General features: G+C 47.6%; 1 protein-coding gene across 4 annotated transcripts in view; it reads right to left on the bottom strand.

The window, feature by feature from the left end:
• The window catches only part of PIEZO2 (piezo type mechanosensitive ion channel component 2), a gene marked incomplete at its 5' end in the record, with an annotated part of 334,873 nt that overhangs the window by 50,581 nt on the left and 258,562 nt on the right, over positions 1 to 25,730 (bottom strand). For all 4 annotated transcript variants that reach the window (XM_082668432.1, XM_082668434.1, XM_082668433.1 and 1 more), the window contains 12 exons: positions 3,588 to 3,659; positions 4,715 to 4,836; positions 6,944 to 7,033; positions 10,929 to 11,088; positions 12,146 to 12,242; positions 14,641 to 14,884; positions 16,494 to 16,659; positions 17,709 to 17,810; positions 17,905 to 18,109; positions 18,690 to 18,890; positions 20,280 to 20,405; positions 20,685 to 20,861. In XM_082668432.1, the coding sequence (XP_082524558.1) occupies positions 3,588 to 3,659; positions 4,715 to 4,836; positions 6,944 to 7,033; positions 10,929 to 11,088; positions 12,146 to 12,242; positions 14,641 to 14,884; positions 16,494 to 16,659; positions 17,709 to 17,810; positions 17,905 to 18,109; positions 18,690 to 18,890; positions 20,280 to 20,405; positions 20,685 to 20,861 (1,762 nt within the window). The remainder of the gene's footprint in view (positions 1 to 3,587; positions 3,660 to 4,714; positions 4,837 to 6,943; positions 7,034 to 10,928; positions 11,089 to 12,145; positions 12,243 to 14,640; positions 14,885 to 16,493; positions 16,660 to 17,708; positions 17,811 to 17,904; positions 18,110 to 18,689; positions 18,891 to 20,279; positions 20,406 to 20,684; positions 20,862 to 25,730) is intronic.

Raw genomic sequence — 25,730 nt, 5'->3', positions numbered from 1 at the left:
TGGGCAGGTAACATCAAAAAAAGAGCACCACCACCACACTCTGGCTGTTTCTACGCCTAGAATGGGACAGATGGAGGTCCGGCAGACATGGTCCACACAGTTTAGCGCTGTGAGGCTTCTGGTCAACCAGGAGCCCTCAGTCACTTACTGAAATTTGAGGAGAACTGTGCCGACCATAAGACCCAAAGCACAAACAGTATGGATCGTCCTTGCCTTGCCTGACATTGTCCCTACCGGGACATACTGCTGTCTTAAGCACGGGAGCAGAGAGAGCTGAAATGTTCAGAGAGTTAAAGAAGTTTGAGAATGGAATCTTTATCAATTTGATCATTACTTTATCAGAGAAAAGAGACCCAGCCTGTGCATTTCTGATGCTACAAGAACTGTACCATCATTGCAGGAAAACATATTCATATTTTCAAGTTACATTTGTGTTTTCAAATGCTGAGGTGTCTTTTGGATGACATCACGTGATGTCTTTATTTATCTTTTGGACTTCTCCGTTGTAAGGTCATGGGGAACCTTGGCTTGTTGAAAATTAGTTGCTTGAATATCACTAAACACAACAGTGAATAATTTTGCCCAGATTTCAGACAAATCTGAAGGCTCCATCGTGAAGATGCAGTGTGCATGAATTGGGCCTTATATCCTTGAACAGAAGCACTGTAATTTGTTATTTTTATTTTGAAGAAAGAACCAGGCCCAGAGGACTGGGCCTAAGCCTGAGGAAATAAACGCAATTCAAAATAAGGTAAGAATAAGCAAGAACAAACCAAAGTCACAGCATTCTGTTGGACAGTGAGGGTGACCATGAAAGTAATGCTTCAGATAAGCTCAGAGATTTGAGGGAAAGTCACATGGACTTGACGTCACGTGGTCATTTGGTAAAAACCAAGATTTCCAATATTGAACATTTTACCCTCATTATAGCCTCTAAAATCAACAATAGCTTCAATTGTATTCAATCATACCTTCAATAACTTTTTTTCATGTGGATACTGAGTCCAAACATTTTTCATCACAGTCATAACACTGATTTTTATTATTTGAAAAATGTTGCCAATTTGTACATGACAAGTACAATTAACACATCAAAAAAAGAAGGAAGTATTTTAAAAGTCTCCAATTCCTTTATAAATTGTTATTGAAATAAAACTAGGAAATAGAGACTATTTTCTGAAGTTCTATCTGCTAATAACAAGTAGAGAAGCTCTTATATATACGTTTCTGGGTTCTGATAGCTATCCTGCCCCAGCCTGGGTCCATATATGTACCATGAATGCTGATGCTGACGGCTGAGTGTGAAAATGACTTTTAAAATCCCACCACCTGTATCCCAAAGGAACTTGGCCCTTTATTTCAGATATTTGACAATAAAGTGACGCTTGGCACTGACTTGGGCTGTACAGAATCGACACGGAGACCCACTACACGAGGATGGAAGGTATCATTGAACAGCAATGATGCAATGGTTTGTGTGCACATAGATATGGAACTGAGAGGGTGCCCCCTACAGACCATGTTAAGCATCTCAGATGCTTACCCATAATATGAACAACGTAACAGCATTATTACGTCGTCAATGCGTTTACACAAGGGCACTCCAAAGACACTTATTCTTACACTTGCCACCTCTAAGGAATATGTAAAAGCCCAGTGACTCAAGAGAGATCAGAAAAAGGGCTTTCAATAAAGTGCTTCCAGGCAAGTTCTGGAAATCGTCACAGTCTACAAAATAAACCTCATGTCAATTCCTTTCCTTTCCTCACCAGCTGGTAAAAAGGAATATGTTTTGTAGAAAAATTTTAACACCACGGTCAGACTCTGATTCCAAACTATGAGTGGCACACATCCCAGCATTATTGCACTGGAAGTCTTGTAACAGGCACAGGTAGTGTAATACCAGCCTTCAAGAACTTGATATAATGAGGGTGAAATGAATCAGAAAATCTAAAGTCAATAACCTTCAGAAGAAGTTCTTTCAAGGATAACCAACTCATAAGGTGATGATCAAAGACCATATCCAATTCCTTCCAAAATGCAATGTTTACATGAGCAAAGGAAAGAACCACAACGATTGCAGTAGGAATGTAACCCCGGACGAAAGGACAAAACATCAGTATGACACCATTTTGAAATGGATAGGTCTCTCTAAATTAGCAAAGGGCCCTTTAAAACAGAAAGATCGGCACAGTTTACTTGTGACTTGATAGAAATCGGCACACAGCATCTGCACTACGAGATCGTTAGCATGACTGACACGCCAGTGGACCATAAGAGTCACACGGAATTTCAACTTGAATCTTTGTCTTTGGACTTGAGCAGCAAATAAAATGAAACTCTTTAGAACTCATGGATTTTTTTTATACCATAATGCTAAAATTCAATATTTGGGATTACGTTTGATTACATCCAGGTATCCTGAGCAAATTTTGAATATCACTTCCTCAAATGGGCTTGCTGATTTTAGGAAATTATTTCTTGGGTGAAAGGCCAATACCAGATCTAAATGACAGTAAGAATTAGGTGAGGGAAAGGATTCTGATCTGTGATTTTCTAGTGATTCTGAATATCACCCTGCTGATGTTACGGACCTTGGTGATATTACTCGTGATTACATTAGCTACAGTAATCGAGACATAAGACGCAAACGGCTGAAGACATTTTGAGTAATTTGCAAGATAATTAATAATTATTCAATAGTCTAACAAATTCAAGGAGGGCCAGATTGAAATGGATCGTTCCATTAGAATACCATCGCCAACAGTGAGTGCTGTGCCCTTTGCCAAGCGGAGCAGATAAAGCCACTGAGTTCCACGATTCCTCATCCATTTTTTTTTTTCTTGTGATCAGCGGGGTAATGCTCCAATTCTGTGTGGCTATGAAGCTCTGCTCTTCCAAAACCATCTTCTGACTTTGCTCTGAATTGGTCCTGGCTGAGCTGCGGGTGCCTCTGAGGCCAGCCACATGTTGGGCATTGAATTTAGAGTGTAGTTTTAGAGCTGTTTTGAAACTGGGAAGGAGGCAGGGTGAGAAAGTAAATGTGTTTTACGGTCCTCATCTTTATGTTTAATAAATTGCCCAGAAATTTTACATGCAAATGGAATCAAAGCTCTGGGAATGGGGAGGCGGGGAGGGAGGGCGCTGGTGCTCGTTGGCATTCACGTCAAGTGCCTTACAAAGAGGGTCACGGACACTCCGAATATAGCGGTTCTCCTTAAAGCAGAGTCCCAGGAAGAGCTGAAACTCATTTTTAAGAAGGGCTTTCAGCCATGAAACAAATACATCTCAGCAGAACTCTGGACCTCAGAATTGGATAATACATAATCAATCCCTCTTCCCTTTCTGAGCCTGTAAGTGGTACTTGGGAGCACGTAAGCCACAGGGTAATCAGCTGATTGCTCTGGACGACTCCGTCTGTCGGGCTCAGAGACCCACAGAGATCACATTTCCTACCCTCTGACCCCCTATCAAGTCACAAGCGTCAAACCATGCATGGGACACACAGGTCATGGGGACGCCTGAATTCTGGTCAAGGATATAAGGGTTAGAATCGATGAAATTGTAAGAGGATCAAGAAAACCTACTGGAAGCATGATCAACCCAAGGCCGCCACCACTGCTTTTTTTTGCCCTTGGCTTTCTGTTTGTCTGCTTCTCCTAAAATAAAATATGTCCAAATATTAATTCTTAGAAAGTGAGAAAACAAACTTTGAAAACCACGCTTTAACAACTCAATTGTCAAAATCTAGACAAGTTGCAAAAGTACATCAGAAGTCAGGAAAAGAAACTCTACTGAATCTGAAAAGTTTCCATGGGTCAGCAGCCGATTTCACAAGGTAAATACTCAGTATTCTATTAACATAACGCCACGTTTTCACTTTCTCTCTAGGAATTGAGGGCATATGAAGAAATATAATAATGAAGGGGTTATCTGTCAAAAATGCATCTCACAGTAAATTTTCCATGGAATTAACAGAAAAGAAGCATCACCCAAATATTATAGAACAATTTAGTGGCAAATAATTTGTTAAAATGCATAATTCCAATAACCAGAAATCTCTCTTGTGATCATTTTAATGCATGGTTGGAAAAATATAAATTTACTGTTGATAAATAGATATTATGCACTGGCAGAATACCATGCATTGTTTCTCCATTCCTTTCAAACAGAAAATCGCCATGCAAACATCTTTAAAAAGAGCTTTTAAACTTAACTGGATATAACAAATCTATAATTAGATATAATAAATATGTATTTCATCTTAAGTTTCATTGGAACAGACCATAATTGAATGATATCTTAACTACTATTATTCAGAGACCTACATATTTAATTTTTGTATAAAATTTATAGAAATCAAAGGCAACAGTAGACTGCGTATCTTAAATAGCTTCCCTAAAGGAACAAATGAAGCAAACTCATCCTATTTTCTTCAGAATCACACGTCCGTGAAACAGAAGCTAGGTTATATTAAAGTCGTCTTGCTGAACTGGGGGGATACTTGTAAAGTCACAGACTCATTAAATATGTACTTTATGAAACAAACAAACACATCCCACTCACAATGGGAACATAAAACTTGCTGAGTTAAAAAGATACATTGATAAAACTGGCATAAGGAAAAGTAACATTATTTCACAGCCCTACCCAATATCATGCTTTTACTCAACATCAAGGTACTCTGGGCTAAGAAGGAAATGTTTCAACATACTTTCATCATCCTCTTCAGAGAGTTTTTGGATGTCCTGGCCTTCCCCTGACTCCTGAGTCAAGCTCAGCATCCTCTCCTTACCCTTTTTGTATTTCTGTTGCCTGGCCTTGATGCGATCCATCCTGTACAACAAAACAGCAGCAGCAATGCCAAGAACACACCCATAGTTACCTGTACACTTTTATGCAAACAGCTAAAATCATGGACAAAGTGGTCAACATTTGGGACTTGTGGATGCTTACTTATTAGCGACACGTCTCCTTGGTTTTTTTTTTTATACCCATGTTATTTTGCGCTACACAGGTGCTAGCTCAATCATATGATCAATAGTAATTATGCTAAATACTTTAAGTCCACTTATACCTTGTACCAAAGCCATTCTGAACACAGTAAATTATGAAATATAAATCCTTTATTCTCCCAGGTTTTGCATTATCTTTTTAGATACTGTCTGCCTCACATAGCTGTCGTGAAGGTCAGGTGAAAAGAGGTATGCGCGTGAGAACTGTTTTGTAAACAGGAAGTTGCTCCTCAAACGTTCTCGAGTATTCTATCAGACCCCGCGACTCTTCTCCATGTCAAATCTAATCTCTTATTGGATCTGGAAAAATGCTGAATTGCAGCTTTTTGTCTGTTTATTCAGGAAGTCTATTCAGAAACCGCAATGCTGAGCTTTTTCTCCCACATCTGCCCTCGTGAAAGATTTCATTTCTTAATTTAGTTTCTTAAAATTCTGAATGTATTGCCCAAGTTTTTAAACCGATTTAAGTGACATTTCTGTTTTGGGCAGCTTAAATAATATTTGTCTTTTGCAATGATCACTGCCTTCATTCTTTTTTATTCTGACCTCTCACTTGAGAGGATGCATTCTTAAAAAAATGGAAAAATCCAGTGACATGAATTATAGTAACAGGTCTCACTTACGGGAAATTCAGAACACATTCTACATGTGGGGTCAAATTTGTTATTTCTCTACACCTGATTTAGATAGCTAGAAACAACAATAGTAATAGTTATACCATACTGTATTTTCATTATTATTTCATTACATAACTCATATCTTTGATTGTGAAAATAACCATGCCATGGGATAGTGTAATTTTTACTGGCAAATATTTTTGCACGGGGAAAGAAGCTGGAAAAATGAGGTCAGGATGGAATTAAGTAGTCCTAGCAAACTCAGGGAATTTTCCTGGTGGGCTGACAGAGTACCTCCATTTCCTTAGAGAAGGTGGCTAGGTTTTGAATTCTATGGCCATCAGCTGTTAAACCTGGCCCCAAACATGTGAGGCACTAGCAATCCTCAGAGGTTCCACTTACTGCTAGAAATTTCACTCTAAGAGAATAATTATTTTCAGTGGGCTAATTAAAAAAAGAAAGAAAGAAAGAATTCTCAGATCTCCTGGGTGGAGTCAGTCCATTACTTGAGTTCTCCAGAATGGTGTGGTGGGAAAGGAGGCCTTGAACTGGATACAGGGAAATTCAGGGTGTATTTCTAGTACTGCCTCTGGTTAGTTGTGGATTTTTTTTCTTTTTTTTACCAGTATGCGGGCCTCTCACTGGTGTGGCCTCTCCCGTTGCGGAGCACAGGCTCTGGACGCGCAGGCTCAGTGGCCATGGCTCACGGGCCTAGCCGCTCCGCGGCATGTGGGATCTTCCCAGACCGGGGCACGAACCCGCGTCCCCTGCATCGGCAGGCGGACTCTCAACCACTGCGCCACCAGGGAAGCCCTAGTTGTGGATTTTAAGTCATCTATTACATGGGTCATCAGTTTCTTCCCAAGCAGACTGGATTACATTATCTCTAAAGATCCTTCCAAAGTGAGAACTCTGTATTTGTTCACTTAACCCACAGATATGATGGACTTCAAGTGAGTATTACTGGGAACGACCCGGTCTCATTCACTAACTGTTTAATCTTTACCAATACTCAGGTAGAACTGTGAGTCCTGATTTAAAAATAGAAACTGGAATTCAGAGAATTCGACAGACCTGCCCAAGGCTCCCGAGTAAGCATCTGAACTAGGACCGCCCATGGCGGCCCCCTTCCCCCCACCCCGATGCTCTCCTCCTTTGGACCATTTCCATTTCAGTCAACACCCAGAGCAAACACCTGGGCAGTTGTGAAAGTTACCACAAACGGATTCCTCAGGGCTTGGGGCTCCCTGGGAGCTGAGAGCTGGCAGAATGGGACCAGGCAAACCCCAAATAAAAGGAAAGCATCCTTACTGCCTCTTAAGCTGGTCCATGGACTTTTTCTCTTCCTCAATTCTTGCCTTTACAGCCTTTACAATCGTGGCCTGGAAAAGTTCAGCCCCCCTGAAAGAAAGTCAGAAACATGGAACAAATGAGCATTTTTATCGGTGTTACCCACCTTCCCCTGACAACGGTTACTAAGGGCTAGAAAACAATTCTTCGGGGGCAGCTGCCTGGCTGGGAGTGGGAGTCCCTTCCCTGTGGATGGACACGCACCGCCTCCTGCCTCCCCTGGCGGGAGGGGCTGCTCACAACCCTGCGGATAAGAGAAAAGAAAACGGTGTGTGTTTTCTGAGACTGTCAAGGCCCCTTCAAGCCTCTTAAAGCCTGTGCCCCTGACCTGCCCTCATTATGGTCGTCCCATGAGGGGACATTTAAGGAGGGGTGAGTTCAGGTTCATTTTCTACTCAGTAAGCAGGAAAGGGCGTGGAGCAAGCTGGGGCTTCGTGAGGGGAAATGCAATGGGATGGGCCGTCCAGCCCCTTCCCTTTGATTCTCTTCCCCCTGTCCTTCCATTCCCTTCTGTTCCTTCTCACTTTTCAACCCACTTCCAGGTCCCCTAGAGCTCATCAACTTCTCCGTATCCTCAGCTCTGTCCCATTGGGGTCCATCCCGTCTGCGGGAGCCCGTTGGGATGCCGGTCCCGTGCTGCCTGATGACGGGGCGGCAGCGGTGCAGGAATGCAGGGCTGGGCAGAGGATCTGGTGAACTGCCCCCTCCCCCATGCCACGGAAATTCTGCTTTTCTACAGCGGCTGTTTCAAGCTCCTTACACTTTCCTCAAACTAGAATTCTGTCAAGGGCTTTTCACTCCTGGCAGACGACCCAGCTGCTTGCTTTCCAGAGAGAACAAAGTCACGAGGCAATGATTCTCAGCCTCCTGCCACCCACCTCAGATGGCCTTTCCTGCGGTGACGTGGAGAAGGTGACAGCCCACGCCAATGGCCAGCGCCTCCCCATCCGCAGCCTGAGGGGCCCTGGCCCTCCCTCTCAGCCCCTCTTCCTGCATCTCTACCTTCCCATCCCCACTGCATCCTGCGCACAGGCATGCAAACATGCTCGGGTCTGCTAATCTTAGAAAAAGAACCACGCACACCGCACGGGTTTCTACGCACGGCCTTGCATCACTGTCCCTGCAGTCAAATATCCTGCAGGCACCATCCCCAAGCCGTCACCTCAACCTGAACTTGCTGGTGTTTGGCTCTGAGCCCACCTGTCGAGGTCATTGATTTCAGCGTTCAGACTTGTCTCTGCGTATCTTGTCTACTGAATTTCCGCTCTGAAGCTGCTGTCCTCGGGCCCACGCTCTCCTACTGGCTCAGACTCCCCACCCATCTCTGAGGTGTGACTGCTGCCCAGGGTCCTTGTCTCACCTCCACATTCTCTCCGGGCAGCTCCAATCACTCCACTGCCCCAACACCGTCTGTGTATCGATGACCCTCAAGTCTCCTCACATCTCCAGACCCGTCCACTCAGCTGCCCGAGGGCTTCCCGACAGGCTGCGTGTGTTTCACAAGCTCATGAGACCCACAGCTCCACAGTCGGAGCCCATCTCCGCTCCCGGCTGAGAGCTCCTCAGACCCTCTACCTTTGGGTCTGTCCCCCCACCACCTGTTGAGGCCAGAATCCTGGGCACAGTGCCCTCCTCTCTTCCCTTCCCATCACCACCTCCCTGCCAACCAATCGATTTCCACCTGGGCCAGTTTCACCTCTGAACTATCTTAATTTATCCCTTCCTGGTCCCGGCCATCACCTCCATCCTGAATCACCAGAGCCGCCACCTACCTGGTCCCTTCGCTTATGGTCCTGCTTAGACCCCATCTGTCCTGCAGCCCACTGAAAAGCAAGTGCAGCCACTTCTAAAGTCATAAACGTGGTTCTAAGGCCCCTGATAGTCTGGCCTTCCCGCAGCTTATTTCTCTCCACTTACTGTCTTCATCTTCACATGTCTGTGTGCCAGCCACTCCGACCCCCCGGTAACCTCCCTCGGCTGTCTCCCTCCTGCACCTTCCTCCTCTCACTCCTGTTCATCCCTCAGGCTGTAGCTTGGAATGGAGGCTGCCTTGGTCCTGCCCCGCGGCTGGTTGCACACCTGCCTACAATCCCCAGGTTCCCGAATGCCTCCTGCATCACGTGTGTCCCACCACCTGCAGCGGCTTGTGGATGGGTCCCTCTCCCTGCCCGTCTGCAGGCTCTAGGAGGGCACGCATGGCAAGCATCCACCTCCTCATAACAGAGCAGGTGGCAAACGAGTGAATGAATGAATGTCTAGTCTAGTCTTTGGAAGTTGCATCGTGAGTTCAGTGCTTATTAAGACATGGTTGTTTTTGGACAAGCATGAGCTGTACTCTGACCAAAGCCACCAGTTTCTATAACAGGAAGATTATGCTTTGTGAATAACTGTGACAACTTTGAGAAAAAGATGGTGGCTTACTATTATGTCCTGAGTGTCTAAGGACAGAATTTTAGGGGAAGGTGAGAAAGATGCATTTGCTAGCAAAAGGACTGGCTGCTACATACAAGTAAATAAGGTTACTATTGGGATGAGACATGTTCTGCTCTGAAAATGATGTCCTAGGCGTTAGGAAAACAACTGTAATGGTAAACTACTGTCCCTAAATGAAGTCAGCGTCCGTCTACATGGTGAGGGCTGAGGGTGCAGCAAGGCTCCTCGGATTAAACGTAGGTGCCCGAAGGGTAAGCTGGGATGAAGTGAGACAGTGGCATAGACATACATACACTACCAAATGTAAAATAGATAGCTAGGGTGAAGCAGCCGCATAGCACAGGGAGATCAGCTCGGTGCTTTGTGACCACCTGGAGGGGTGGGATAGGGAGGGTGGGAGGGAGGGAGATGCAAGAGGGAAGAGATATGGAAACATACGTATATGTATAGCTGATTCACTTTGTTATACAGCAGAAACTAACACACCATTGTGAAGCAATTATATTCCAATAAAGATGTTAAAAAATAAACGTAGGTGCCCGACTGGGTCCTCATCCTATTTGGCTCCAGGTTAGTTAACAATGGCTGGGAATTCTCAGCCTTTAAATGGACCTTTGAAATACACATGTTGCTTCTCCTGGCAGAGAAGAAATAGGCTCTGGGAACACTGGTGGTAGAGAGAGAATGAGAATGATCAATACTGGTAATTGATACGATACAAGCTAGCATTTATAAGGTCGTTTAGCACCATGGGTCCCATGGGATTGAGGTAGGGCCAGGGTCTCAGAGACAAGCTCGCTCTAGGGGATCGTGCAGCTGCCCTCTGACCCCCATCTCAATGGCCTCCTCTTTAGTACCTAGGTCTCTTCCCAGTCTTTTCCCTAAACCTATACGACTGGGGGCAGAAAATGGAAAAAGGGGGAATCTAAGGAGAAAGTAATAAACAGTGCCACTGGCCCAGAGAAGAAAAAAATCAGATTGTTGGGGAAAAAGAGCCTGAAAGGAAGGGGATAAGGAAAGACAAACAGGAAGGGTTTAGGGTGAGGCTGGAGTAACACGCTCCTCTGTCTACGGTCTGAAAAATAACAGATTATGTTTTTCTCTGTCTTCAGGAGTTTCTTCTTAAAAAGGAGGTGCCAGTGGGGGTGGGGGGTGGGGGGAGACGGACTAGACTCTGGACCAACGTGGCCTATGTTCCTGTTCTGACCGAGGCCAGAGGACCTACTCCAGTGATGAGGTCTGGACCGAGGGGCTCAGACAACCAGTCCATCTTTAACCTTCAAGGGTGTCCCAGTCCTCATAAGGTGTGATTCCCTCCATAGACTTGCTTGTTACTCTTCTGTTTTAGATCTTAAAGGCCTTGGGCTAAAGCCGTCTCGGATCAGTTTTCCTGGAAGGAATCTCTTAATTTCTTGTGGGTTCTACAAGCAAGCTCAGACAGGAATCAAGAGTGCAATATCACTTCCTGACAGGTTTCTTAAGAGAAACCCCTGGATTCCTTGGCCTGACCCACCTCGAAGCCAGGATCTGTGAAGCTTTTATATCCGCCACGACGTGCAGGAAATAGTAACTCATGAAAACTCTTCTCTGCAGCAGAAGGAAGGCAAAGCATATGCTGTCCCAAATAATCCCTGCTTCCCCGCTCGGTAGTTTACACGAGGAATCATCATCCGCTGGGCAAAAAGAAAAAGAAGAAAAAAATGAAAACTTACACCCATTTTCATTGCTATTTTATAAACTCTCGTGGCATGATCAGACTTGGGAAATCACACAGGCGTAAGAGCAAACTTCCGATGCACTGAGTCCCTCTGAGTGGGTTTATTCCCAGCCAAGGGCACACACTTCAAATCCAGTATCAGCACTGATTCACAAGGCTGACCACAAAGTGAGCTCGTGATAGTGTAAGGCAGAGGATGGAAAGGGACCCCTCCCACCCAGTAAGGGCCATGGAGAAATAACATCTGCATGTCCCAATGCCACAGGAAGTCTCTGGTACAAAAAAGACACATGTTCTGGGAATGGGCTCCCCCAGGGGTAGCCAGGGGAGCAGGTACGGTCTATCGGAAGAAGGGGTGTGCACAGAGCATCTGATCCTAAGTCAGAACCAACTCCAGTGCCTCTTCATCCTCTGCAAAGTGTAGTAAGGATTGGAAGGCAGAGTTGGGGGAGGGGTGTCATGTTCAAGGCCCCATCCTGGGCGCCAAGGAGGATGGAGGTGCTGTCCAGGCTTCTGATGCAAGACACAGAGGGGCGGAAATGGAACTCCTGCCTCTGTACAGGTGGGAATCTAACTCCAGACACCCTGTTGCTGCTCCCAACTGTCTTCCCACGGTGGAGGTTCTCTGAGCTTCAGAGGAGGGGGGGTCTGGAGGCAGAGCTACTTGATGACCGAGATTCCAACCGCAGCAGCCACAGGTGTGTGTGGGCATCTGTGACCCTTCCCATTGTAACTCAAGGAAGTTCAAGGAGTTGCTGAAGGCCACAACTGCCCCCTAGACCTGCTCGGGGAGGGGGACAGGGACGTTTGTGGAAGAGGATGAGAGATGCGGTGGGGGTGTGTGTTCTGAGCACAGATCCCCAGCGTGGCACAAGCCCACAGCTCCGTGCAGACGCTGACTCACGTCCCTTCACCTCTTCCCTTCAGGGGCTTCGGCCCAGTTTCTAAATTAGAACAATACACTGCCCTTCCTTCTTTGTGCTTTTGTTCCCAAATTTGCTTTTCATACTTACGCATTTTGTAGCCCTTGACTGTGCAGGCCAGGCTGAAAGCTTGGATCAACCAGCAACTATTTTGAACCAACTTTTCAATATAGCCGCATGCTCCTATCTGAAAAACAAAGGGGAAAGGCATATCCTGAAGCTCCATAGCCGGAGAAAAGGCTGATGTCTTGCAATCCCAACAGGTGCGAGAATTCCCAAAGTCCCAGTCTGGTGGTGGATGGGGCCCCAAATCCAGTCCCCACCGGGTAGAGCGCCTGATGCTTCACTTCCTCAGGGAGTTAAACTCAAGGAGCAAGGGGAGAACCCTGAGCGTGACGCTTTCTGAACTTGGAAGCTTCTCTCTTTTCAAAGAGGAAATCTCAGACCACCGTAGGAACCAGCCCGGCTCTGTGATGGCAAACGGGTGAGCACGGATCCAGGACTGGGATTCTGACTCTCACGAGTCAGACAGAGTTAGACGTAGTAAACCTACGCTATTTGCCAGGAGATGGTCACAAACATAAGCTGCCTGGTGTAGCTCTTAGAGCAGGAAGAGAGGATGTGCTTGGAGCCAATTCTTTTTTTCTTTTTTGGTACGCGGGCCTCTCACTGTTGTGGCCTCTCCCGTTGCAGAGCGCTGGCTCAGCAGCCATGGCTCACGGGCCCAGCCGTTCCGAGGCACGTGGGATCTTCCCAGACCGGGGCACGAACCCGTGTCCCCTGCATCGGCAGGCAGACTCTCAACCACTGCGCCACCAGGGAAGCCCGAGCCAATTCTTTTTCAGCCAATTCTCTGAGTAAAGGAGCCTTCTTTGTTGACTGTCACACTGTTGTCTCACAACAGTGATGTCTTATCACAGTTAAGTTCACATCCCAAGGGGGGAAAATAGCCTCCTCCTCAGGGAATCTCTTCCCCCTCTGTCTCCCTGGACACCCCTGAATTCAAGTTTCTGATGAGCTCACATGGCAACGTCTCCAGGAAGCCTCTTCCCAACTTACCCAGGCCAGAAATTAGGCATCCTGTTTTGTACTGCTTTCCTAAAATACTGTCACAATGAGCATTAACAGAGTGTACTGTAATTATTTATAAGAAAGTCTATCTTCTCTTTTAGAATGTGAGTTCCTTAGGGGTAAAATCTGCGTACTATTCACCTCTAGTTCTTCAAGATATAAAACAGTGCCTGGCAAAGATCAGGTCTGCAACACAGGTTTAGAGAACGAATGAATGAATGAGCGGATGCTGCAGCCACACACTTTCCAGGAACAGTCATAGGGATCAGCCTCCAGCCGCAGATCTCTGCCCATCAGACGGGCTTTAGGATGAAAGGGTGACCTCCTGTCCTATCTCATGCCCTTTCCAACAACTCTCAACACCACCCCGCAGGCAAACACACACTGCTGGGGTTGAACGGATGAATAAAAATCATTTTGACTATCAGCTAGAAACTTAGCATTCTAATGGTCACGACACAAAATAAGTTCTTCAAATACATACTCCTGGTGACATAGACTTGGCTTTCCCAGATTTGTAAACACAGCAGTGCACGTGCCCAAATAAAAAAGTCAAATGCTTTCCAGTAGAATTGTCTGGTGAGCTCATCTGTAAGTCCCAGGAAGGGGGGAAGCAGGAAGTCGTACATCACTGTTCTTCTAATGCACTGTCAGTTACAGCCGCTGAGTAGCAGGCCCTGGGATTCACTTTAAGCTGGAGGTAGGGGTGGATTAACTCCTTCAGCTCCTGAAAGGTCGTTGTTTAATTTCCTGACACAATAAATAGTTTAAAAGGTGTCTTTGTGGCCTAAAAGAATCCATGTGATTCCGGCATGATTCGTGGGCAGTTTATCTACCAGGGAAGTGGCCACGATGTGCCCTGGAACATGGATATTTAATAGAGAAGCAGCCACGTTCTGTGGACGGGAGATGTTTGTCTCAACCCTCCACTGTCTGAGCTGTTTTCTAGTCCAGACGCTGATGCTCAGATCAGCCGTAAAGCTTCCACTGCATCCACCCTCATCTCAGGGCTTCATAAAACATCTGTGCCTTCAGGGGTCCATCCCTCCTCATCCCCACCCCCAGCGGTGTCATGGAGAGCCGCGCCCATTCTATTTACACTTCCACAGCCCTTTCTAGGTAAAAGAGTTGCTTTTAGCCAATATGATCCAATTTTTGAAGACATCCCATGACTGATTCAACTCATAAAAGGGCCACACTGCAGCCCGTCGTAGGAATGATCACCGATCGTTCCTCAGAAGAGATGGATCTGAATTAATAAAATACATTTTAGAATTTATTCCTATGAAGACATATCCTCTTGTCCTTGAGAGGCTGGAAATGAGCAAAAAGGATTCTTCTTAATGTGGTAAAACAACGAGTAATGAATGGTCATTTGAATTCTGAGTTTGCAAGCATCTTATTGGGGCTTTTAAGAGAGCAGTGTGACGGGCCACGGGCTTTTAATAACCACTGAACGGATCGTTGACTCTGACGCTGAAACCACAAATGTGTTATACAGCGGAGCCACTTACCGACAGTATGTTTTTCATCGTGATCACAAAGACGTTGTATGCGATCAGCCAGTCCCAGTACCGCAGGATGCTCTTGATGGGCTTTAGCAGCAAATCGCCCCCAAAGAGCAGGAAGTAGAAGCAGGCCACCAGGTAACCCATGCAGAAGATGCTGATCCTGGTCGTCCCGGTGATGAAGATGATTGTGAGCACGAACCAGAAGAGATAGCTGAAGATGATCACTTTGGACATGTCCAGGTACGATCTGCAAAACAGAACCGAAAGACGACACAAACGACAGCACAGATCAAGTCGGGACACTCTAGTTGAGGAAGGAACAAATTCACACTCTCCTCCTGACTCTGTCTGCAGGCTCTGTCCAGGCCAGCCTGGGAGCTCTGTGTTCCTCTCTCACCGATCACTGCCTGGTCCACAGGAAACCCTCGCCCAGTTAGTGATGGACAGAGCGGTACCTTGTGAAAACACCATGTGCATGTTTATTTTCATCGAATTTGGGCCAAACGTCCCACAAGTGGCACCATTTTCTGCCTACTACCTGAGTACTCAAAACCCGCTCTGTCTTTCTATAGGAGGCCGAGGAAATTCTAAGATACAGATGCCTCCTGGAGCAAGAGAATAGTTAAAAAGGGAGTCCTTTCCATGAACTGGAAATTAATGGATTAAAATAAATACAAAGATTTTGCTAGAGGTGAAAATCTCTCCTCCAGATGAGAAGTAGTTCTGCCCAAGCAGACCCAGAGCTTCCAGGCTCTGTCCAACAGTTTCTCTGCACCTCCCTCAGCTGACATGGGGCAGCCATTCTTCCACTATAACTCCCTGAAGGAGGCAGGTGCTCGGGCCTCCATCCTCCCGCAATGAAAGTAGTTGCCGCGGCTCCCCTGGCCTGGGCCATCGGCCCATCTGCGTTCACTTAATTACAGTCTCTCAGTTTTGGAGGTTTTGCTTTGGTTGTTTCTCTTCCCAGATTTGGAAAGAAGCAGAGAAGAACCAATTGTGGGTCAGATATTTGATAAAAGAGTTGCTATTTTGTGGGAGTTAACAAGTCACCTCTGATAAATACGTGCAACACTGCCCAGCATCGTTAGGGAATAAGTTGTGCCTTAGACGAACACTGTCACATAAGCGAACTTTTGAACTTTACTCTTCTTAGACTAAAACATTCAACACTTTTAAATGTTTCTATGATTCTTTTCCTAAAATATATTACACTCATCCTTGATTTAACACACAGGAGAATGAATAAGATGTCGGTGTTTCTCAGCATCCCAGGATCATACAGGTAATGTTAGTGACTCAGTCCAGGGTGAGATCTGAACGCCCACAGGGCCTCCTGATGTGTGTGGCTTGAAGTCAGTAGAACTGGGCTGCTGGCGTGTTTGAGTGTGTGTGTGCGCGTGCAACACGTGCGCGTTAGCACACTGTATGTTTTCCACACATATCCCTCCCCTGCCTGCAGCTGTTAATTCCTCCTGCAGGAGGCCTGGCCTCCGCTCCTCAGCCCTGACTTGCTTCAGTTTCAGAAATCATAAAACTAAGCTTGTGAGAAGGACACGGAAACACCAGCCAACACGCTCTGTGGAGGAGCCTCTGGGGCTCCCGGGCAGCAAGTGAGGCCCGGGGCTGTCCTGGGGTTCAGGGGCAGCTGCTTTCCAGAGCTGCTGAGGGCTGTCCACGGAGGATGGAGGAAACGTGGGAGGCTCGGCTTCCAGACCACTGGGCCATCCTGCCCCATGATTCTTGCCTTTGGGGGTGCAATCAGCGGGTCAGCTCCCCGGGAAAGGCAGGGGGAGCTGGAGGCACAGATTCCAGGGATGCACCTTCCCAGGGGCTGTGCGCTCGGGCGGCTGCGTTACCTGCAGTGGATGAAGTCGGGGACGGGGTTGTGCTGGCTGAACGAGGCCGCATCCAGGTTCATGCAGATCTCCACATTGTCACCTGCCATGATCCGCACGGCGGCCTTGTTTTCATCCTCGAAAATCTGCCGTTGTAGGGAGGCGCACAGAAGCAGCATGAAGTCATCTGGCAAGACAGACACGGGAACTGAAACCCCCTGCTCCCCCTCTGCACCTAGGGATGCGAGGAGGGGTCCCCACGGGGTACCAGCGGCTCCTCATCTGCTACCTGAGTTACGTCCTGGGAGTTCACTTCCTCCTGGATTCCAACCTCCCCCACCCACCACGGGGACGCAGGAGGGACCACAGACGCTCCGGGGCTCCCAGGGGAGAGTCCCTGGACGCTGTATGCTCGTCGGTGAGTGAAAGCAACAGGCGATGACTAGTCTTCACGAATCTCTTACATGACAATGTTTGCCTGCATTGATCTCCCCCTGAAGCTTTGAGGGGCCACTGAGCACTTTCCGTCATCTTTATCTCTTCACAAGCCGTAGATGCAGGCGTTCTGGCTTTCTTTGTCCTCTCCGTCCCCCTCTGCACTGGTAACCAGACTTACCAGAACATACAGGGCGTGGAGGCTGGTGAGAGCAGGTGAAGACGGTGGCCGGTGGGGGCGGGTAGAGACGACGGAGCTGCCCTCATGGCCGGCTGCCCAGAACAGTTCCCCCTCCCAGAGGCGTTGTCTTTAATCTACACCCGCATGTGGGTGGGCAGCACCAAATCTCCACCCCCTACGGCGGGTGCCCAGACCTTAACCTTTGGATGGTCACCCGCCCTTGGACGGGCTCGGGCTGCAGCCCCACTCAGGAGCATCTGTGGTCCGGCTGCGTCCTTCCGGCTACCCCAGCCCACCTGTAGGTGTATGTCTGCGGTGGCAGCAAGAAGCAAGCAATTTGCCCAGGACAAGGCCTCCCCCTGCAGTCCACCTTCTAGAAGGTGGGTGTGTGGTGGCGGAGAGCGGGGTTGTGCATTGGGAAGTGAAATCATGAAAGCGAACATGGTGTTTCCGATGCTATGTATTAACTCTGCAGATGTAACAGGGCCAGCAGAAGCCACTAGCAGCCTGGGATGCTGATGCGTGGAAACCAGCCTGTGACTGTATGTGGGGTAGGGGGGCCCACAAACGCACCACCAGGAGAAGGACGAGCAAGTGGGAATCCCAACGGCCCCACTTACACACGAGGAACACGGGGTTGGGCCGCACGATGAAGTCTGGGAAATACAGCCACTTGACGATGTTGTCGTTGAAGCTGGCGCCCTTGAACCTCCAGGGGTAATCTGCAGGGTGGAGGCGGGAGGAGCCGGGTCAGGGCACCCCTCCGTGCCCTTGTCCCCACTGTCCCTGAGCAGGCTCCCGGTGGGGGGCATTCACCTCGGCACGGGGCGGGAGGGATGCCGATGCAGATGAAGTACTGGAAGGTGATGATGCAGGCCAGGAAGCAACAGTACTTGGGCCAGATCTCCGCGATGGCTTTCCTTCGGCGCCGGTACAAGACGGCAATCAGCCAGCAGGCATGAATCATGGCGTAGAAATCCATCCGCTGTCCGATCACATTAACTGACATGAGGAAACAGGTCTGTGTAAGGATGAAAAGAAGCAGAGAGTCGGCTTCACGGGGAAGGGGAGTGGTGTCAGCGGCCCACCCCGAGCGGGCGGTGGAGACCTGCATTCCTGGGGCCGGGTCCCTGCAGGTGTTCACCTGCGCTGCCTCTTTGGGGTGTTTGCATCACGAAGACAGAAAAACTGACCAGGTCACTCTCAATAAGAACCACTTCAAATGGCGGAGGGAATTACCGTTATGATCTCGCCATGAAACGTCACTGTTCCAAGTACATTCCATCGAGGGCAGGCCTGCCACACCATTCAGGTCAAAACAGTGCATTTTGGCTAAGGTTACACATCCGGAAGGCACAAAACAGACATCCACACATCTGTAAGACCAGAGATCCCGAGAGGCCATGTCCACTGCCACAGAGCAGGGGACTGGCACCAGGTCCTGGAGACTTTCAACCAGGCCAGGCTAACCCTTCAGTAAGGCTCCTCCCGGATCCTGAGGGGACAGAGACGTGCCACAAAGACCCAGTGGACACCTGGCCAAAAGCAGCCACTGGAATTTTCACAGGAAAGGAAGAAAACAGGTCAGCAAGGAAACTCACCTCCAGACCAAACTTGTAGAAGAAGTAATTGACGAAGTACTTGGCACAACTGACAAGTCCATCATCCAGGTGGAGTCTCGTAATGTCGTGAAAGATGGTTTTAGACACGGGGGCTGTGAGGTTGTTCCGACCGCGATAATACTCCTGATGGCGGTAGATGGTGACCTCAAAGGCCAGAATGGCCAGCATCAGGAGGTTGTTCTGGAAAGCAAGTAAACTGCATGTGATGCCACGCGGTCATTTAAACAATCCCCACGAGATACCATCTCGTTCCATTCTGGGTGTCTAAAAGAACAGTGCATGATCAGATCCCACCTCTATAAAATACAGTCTTGAATTCAATGCTCATTTTCCCTGTTTTATGGGAACGAGGGTGGAGTTATCTCCAATATGCAAATCAGGCTAATTTCCATGATAACAGGATCTGGAACCTCTACACCAAAGACAGGTGATGGTCGTGCCTGTTCCTGAAAAAGTACACACTGAACCTGGAAGCCTTGTCCAGTTACTTTGGGAGGGTCGTCCAACCTTCTTTGCGACTGAAAGTGAGAAACCCTTGTACAGTGTCCTACAAGGACCCCAGGAGACAGACTGAACTGCCGAGTGGGACTGGCATTAGAGGGGGGATTTTTGAACACCTCTGAAAGCTGGCTAGAGAGAGCAGTAGGTGGAAAAATACGCTGATTATACCACAAAATAATAACAGTGATGATAACAATTATTAATAAAATGATAACACTTATGTGCCAGACACTATTCTAATCCCCCTTTTCAAATATAAGTTTGTTTTATCTTTACAACAGCTCTCAATGGTAGATATCATTCATACATTACAAATGATACCTGCCATATGAGAAAAAAACTAGAAAGCTACACCAAGCAAAGTGAGATGCTGAGCGCACTTTCAGATTCTGGGAGTTGAGTACAAAGGTTTTAAGTGCATTGTCAGCAAAATCCATCAAAGTAAAATGCTCAGATTATCCATCAGAATAAAATGTGAATAATCTGAACTATATTGCTTTCCTTATGTTTGTTACAACTACTTGCAATCAAAATTCCCTTTTCAGAGATATGCTCTTTTTATCTGGCTACCTCTAAACATAACATACGCCCTTGGTTAAATTTGTAGAATTTAGATAGCAAATATTTCTTGTAACGTGTCACCTACTTCTCAGAAACGATCACTGCTGACCATTTGGTATAATTTACTCAGTATTTTTTCTTTGTGTCTAAAAGACTTCATCCTATGTATGGTGTTTGGAAGTTTGCTTTTCTTTTCAACGTTACAGTATATTTTGGACATCTTTCAGTGTCTGATAGTGTCAATCTACCTCTGTCTTTGAGTGGTTTTATAATGTTCCAGTGAATATACTTGTCATACGTTATTCAATGGATCTCAGACTACTCGATCGATTTCTTTTCAGCATAATGCAATACTGATTTTAACGTTCAGTTGTCTGTTTCGAAGGTGACTGCAAATGCCATGTAAGAGGATGAGGCCCCTATCAAAGCTGAAGTTAGCATCTCCTGGGAAAGGGCTCCAGACATTAACTTGGCAGACACACAAACTTAGGGTGACAAGGGCTTTACCCTCAGGTAGACAAGCAAAGGAGAGGACTTCCTCAGGCCGACCCACTCTGCTGGGTCAATGGGGGCGCTGTAGAGCAGAGACTTGTTCAGCTGCTGCAGGGGTATATTCGTTTGGTTTTCATTTGGCTGAAAAGAAGAGAAAGGGGAGTAAGAAATGGCCTCATGGATTAGGAGAGTTCAGAGTAGTCTCCCTCAGCTACAGTTGGGGGGAGAGAAGACCCACTTCACGGGGGAAATCTCAGCATCAGAAGAGATGGGGGGCCAGAATGCCTCCAACCTGCTGAGCTGCTGAAGGCCAGACAGGATGTTCTGGGGATGTGTGTCCCCCAGTATCTGCATCCCTTCCCTGAAGGCCAGGCAAAGAGATGCCCCCCCTGCCCCACCAACCCCATGTCTGAGGCTCACCAAGGAACAGTTGACAGAAAAGTTTTCAGGCTTAATGGTCTGCAGCTGGTACAACATTTTGCAGACAATGATCACACATGTCCAGACAGTGCAGACACTTGAAGCCAGGCGGCGGAGCTTGGCGTACGGCAGAGCAAAAGCCCAAGAAATCAAAAATACATAGTTGAACAGAGACACCTGAAAACAGAAAATCAGAAATGGGGACAAAAATACGCAACACGGCACAACATCTACAAAACCTGGCAACCTGATTGATCCTGTTCTGCTGAGTTCAGCAAAGGCTGATTGAGTTCCTTGCATGGGCAAGGCATGGCCCTGAATGTTAAGACACATGCCTTGTAGGTAGACAGGTGTATAACCAGGTGATGTCAAATAACGTAGCAGCGGCAAACTACACGGATGAACAGGCTCCTGTGAGAACACCCACAGGGGGTCCTTGGCCCAATCTGGAGCTTCAGGAACATCTCCTGGCAGAGATGACTCCTGAGCTGTGCGTTGAAGGATGCAGGAAGTCAGCCAGGCCAGGAAAGGTGAGAAGTGCATTTCAGGTAAAGGATATACAAGCAAAGGCAGCAAAGCATGAAGTAGCATGATAGGAGCAGGTGACCCCAAACAGCTGGAGATTTTGGACTCAACAGCGGTGAACAGCAGCAGAAAGGGAGGCTGGACATGCATCTGGGAGCCACATTTTGATGGACCCTTTACAACCATGTACATGAACCCCTCCTGCAGAAAGCAGAGAGCGCTGAAGGGCTTTCCACTGGGAAACCCTAGGGAAATATTGCATTTTATTTAGATAGTGTAGCTGAGGAATGCAGGTGCATCAGTGGGGTTGGGCCAGAGGTCAGGGGACCAGCTCACACCCACTGCAGTTGTCCAGGAGAACAATGACAGGGGCCCAAACTGGGGTAGTGGGGCAGACACGGGGAGGAGTCGGGGGTCTGAGGCGGGAAGTAAAATTAGCAGGATTTGAAGACTGATTAGCTTTGAGTGGTTTGGGGGGCGACGGAGGAAGTGTGGGAGATGCCTCCCAGCTTCAGGCTTGGGAGCCAGAGCCCTGAGAGGATGGCAGTCCCCAACCGAGACAGGATCTGGGGTGGGGGCAGGTGTAAAGCAGGAAGGCAATGACTTCAACTTGCTTTGAGACCATGAGTGTGTTTTTCCATCAGGTTAGATGCCCACTCATTTCTAACCTTTCTTCAGAGCTTGCAGTTCATTGAACAGTACAGAAGCACTGCCATCTTATTCAGTCATGGAAAATCCTCACTTATTCTGAATATCGTTAAAATAATATCCGACTATTGTTAAACTGATATCATAGAAACATTTAGTATGATCGGGTAGAAATAACCACAAGAATGCAATTGATAAAACTGAACAGGTACCAAGTGCCAAGCACTCAGAGAGGTATGGTTACCTGTTGGGCTTACAAAGCTATACAACAAGAAGTGTGGAGACACCAAGACAATATTAATTCTGCAGTTTGTTACCTACGACTCTTCTACTTAACTACTTGTCACTGTCCAAGGCATGGAACCTCTCTGAGAGTCAAGTGTTGAAACAGTACAGCAGTAGGAGCTGCTTACAGAATTGAGGATGAAAGAAATATTGTCCAAGGAAGTGCCCTGTAAACTACAGTCACAAACATAACAAATAACAAAAGTTACATTTTAGCAAGATATTCTGACTGGCCGGCCGACGGGGGCCGACTCCTCCTCCGTCATCAGCAAGTGTCCTGCTAATTGGGGTGCTAAAAAGCAAATCCTATTCAAGCTCCCATAAAATTAAGTCTATCTGTTAATTTTTTTATTATGTATTTAAGGCATTGAGTGCAAAAACAGTACGATGAATTGACATAGGACTTTTAATCTTTTGAGTAATAGAAAAAGATGATACCTTTTATTAAGTTAATTAACGAATTAGGTTCACGGTCATACATCTCGTGCAGCTCCCTGACCTCAAGAAACACCCAGGTAGTGCAAGTGAGAACTGCAACAGACAGCCACGACACCTGATGGCGGGGGTGCACTGAGCCGAGTTGTGGGTGTTGATGCCACCGCTGAACATCTAATCCAGGGTTAGAGAAGATGGCCCAGAGGGCGTTAGATCTGAACTGAGGCCGGGGGTACAAACAGGAGCTGGCCAGACAGAGGAATTGCAGGTGTCAGCCCACACAGGTGAGGGGAGCGTGGGGTGACCATCCTCGGAGCCGCAGGTGGTCCATCTTGAGAGCAGTGGGCTCTGAGTCCATTCAGAGGACTCGGCAGCCCACCCGGCAGTTCAAGTGTCTAGGGCAGGAAATGGTGATGTGGTACAGGGCCAGATCAAGTGACTGTGAGGATGAGAGAGAGCTTTGAAAGTTTTCGAGAAGAGGATGAACACGATCCTAGTTACAGACTGGAAAGAAGACCCTGGCCACACAATGGAATACGTATTGGAAGGAGAAAGGATTAGAGCAATTTGGGGAATTGGTCAGAGGATAGTTGCCTTTCATATCCACGGGCTCCCCATCCTGGGGTACAGAGGGCCAGCTGTAATCTCAAAGGGGGCTGAGGGAGAGGTGGTGGGCTCAGCTGTAGAGATATTTCGTGGAAGGGGCTTTGGGACACTCAAGAATGAGGTCCCGTCCAGTTGTCCCTTGGAGATACGGGTCTGGAGTTTAAAGAGAGGACGGGTTTGAAGGTACAGATGTCCGCTCATTGTATGGAGATGACACGTGGAGCACAGGAGCTCCTGACACAGCTGCCGAAAGTCTGGAGTCAGTAGAGGGGGCTGCAGATGGAGCCTGCAGGCCCCTGAGAGAAGCTGGTGGGGAGAGGGGACGGGGACCATGAGTGAGACAGAGGAAAGGCCAGGAAGTGTTCGGATTTGGAAAACAACGGTGGGGAGAGCTTCAAGGATAAGGAAATGGTCACCAGGATCCAACGACCTGGAGAATCAAGTTAAATAAGGACTGAAAAGCTCTGTCACGTGGGCGGTTTTGTTTCTTATCTTTTTTTAAAAAATTTAATTTTAATTTTATTTTTTTGTGGTACGAAGGCCTCTCACTGTTGTGGCCTCTCCCGTTGTGGAGCACAGCCTCCGGACGTGCAGGCTCAGCGGCCATAGCTCACGGGCCCAGCTGCTCCGCGGCATGTGGGATCTTCCCGGACCGGGGCACGAACCCGTGTCCCCTGCATCAGCAGGCGGACTCTCAACCACTGCGCCACCAGGGAAGCCCTCTTATCATTTTACAAACAGGAAAACGGGGACTCAGAGAAGTGTGGTGCTTCATTCAATGCAATCATGGTTGACAAAGGTCTCCTCATGTCCCCGATGATAAAAATCTCATGGAACATACATTTTAAAAAAATGACAGATATCTAGGCCCCCACCAATATCCAACGAGTCAGAATTTCTAGGGAAATAGCTGGTCATCCATGTATACAACAAGCAGTCAGACAACCCTTATTACGCTTGCCCATCCCCGGTCCCCCTCCCTCAGAGCCCCCTCTGCTTCAATGTCACCTCCACGGGGCCACCTCGGCATGACATCCCCCTCCTGAGCACCCAGAGGCTCCTCCCCCATCAGCAGTGGCAGTGACTTTGGTTTTATTTACCAGCCGCTACCGTCAGACTGCAAGCTGAGGGAGGAAACGTGTCTGCCATGCTTTTGTGTCAGCACCTAGCACCATATAACCATTCAATTTATTGTAATTTACTGTAAGTCCATAATAAAGGCTAAATGCATGCTTAGTGAGAGTGAAAATAATAATAATAATGAAGCATCAACTGATATCTGGGGAAAATCTCAAACTTGCACAGTTATTGTATTTACTTCCTTCAGTCAGTAAACATTTACGGAGCTTCTGCACTGGCCAGGCCCTGTGGGACACGCTAAAGATACTTGAAGAAGTGAGGACCGGCCCCTCCTCCAAGAATAACGTGATCTCACAGAGCTCACCAGGAACCTTTTGAAATTAGCACAGCTGCGTATAAAACAAGGAGAAGACAATGGTAAAAATCTAGGTCTTTCCAAAATGGTGTCGCTCTGAGTAAGAGATGCAGAAGGGTTTCTGTAATGAATTCTTTCCCATGGTCTCCCTCCTCAGACGTCCATGAAGATAACCTGGGGCAAGTTTCATATTTGTGGGGGAAATGGCCCCGTAAGCTTGTGAAAACCAGCACCCTTGCTGGTGGCCTTGGATAACGATGGTTTGAATGCAAAGCACATGTGTGGCCACATATCTTGAAGATTTAACTGGGGATGTGGACTTTGTTCTCATCTTGTCATTTACTGATGGGCTTTTTTTGAGAAAGGATTTTTTTGTATTAATCAAAATTAATAAGCTACGGACAGCAAATATACGCAGCAAATGTCATTGCTGATGGACTGCTCCTGTGGGGATGAGTGGAGCCTTCAAAGCAGAAGAGGCCCCTACGGGCAGAGGTGAGCACCTCAGAACGCACAAGCCCGGGGAGGCCGTTCTCAGGTGAGCGGTGCCCCTAGATGGTGCAAACTTCAGCCACATCCACGCTGGGCTGGCACATGGCTCCTTATGAGAACTACATGCAAGAGGCAGCGTCTATCTCTCCTCCCACCTGTAGTCAGTGCAGAGAGATGTTAAATCCAAGTGTCATGAGAACCCAAGTTGGAGCAGGTCAGTGTGACATTGCAAAACGAGGTTCTGGCCAAAAGTGTACAAATTTCCAGTCGACGGGAAACCATGTAGAGATCTGCCAATGGGTCCAGGAGGACACAAATGGGTCAAAACGGTGAAGACGACAGGAGGGCGTGTGAAGGGGATTCTCTGTAGGGCGGTGCTTCTGTCTGTCCCTCGACCCTGAGATGGTGAGGGTAGAAGGAGATGCCAATTCTCTACAAAAGTCCTGAGGGAGGTGCTCCAAGCAGGACCCCTCAGCAGTCTCAGTGTGTGCACCTTGGAGTTGGTGACAGGGTTGGGGCACAGATGTCCAATGTCACCCGGAAAATCCAGCAGCAAGGAGAGAGAGGATGCTTTGGTGACAGTGCAGGGTCATTGCTTCATTGGGACCCATGTCCAGAGG

This window comes from Grampus griseus (assembly GCF_964374135.1).
Source record: "Grampus griseus genome assembly, chromosome: 12".
Lineage (NCBI taxonomy): Eukaryota > Metazoa > Chordata > Mammalia > Artiodactyla > Delphinidae > Grampus > Grampus griseus.
The sequence above is the reverse complement of the archived record's forward strand: the minus strand, read 5'-3'. Positions and strand labels throughout refer to the sequence as shown.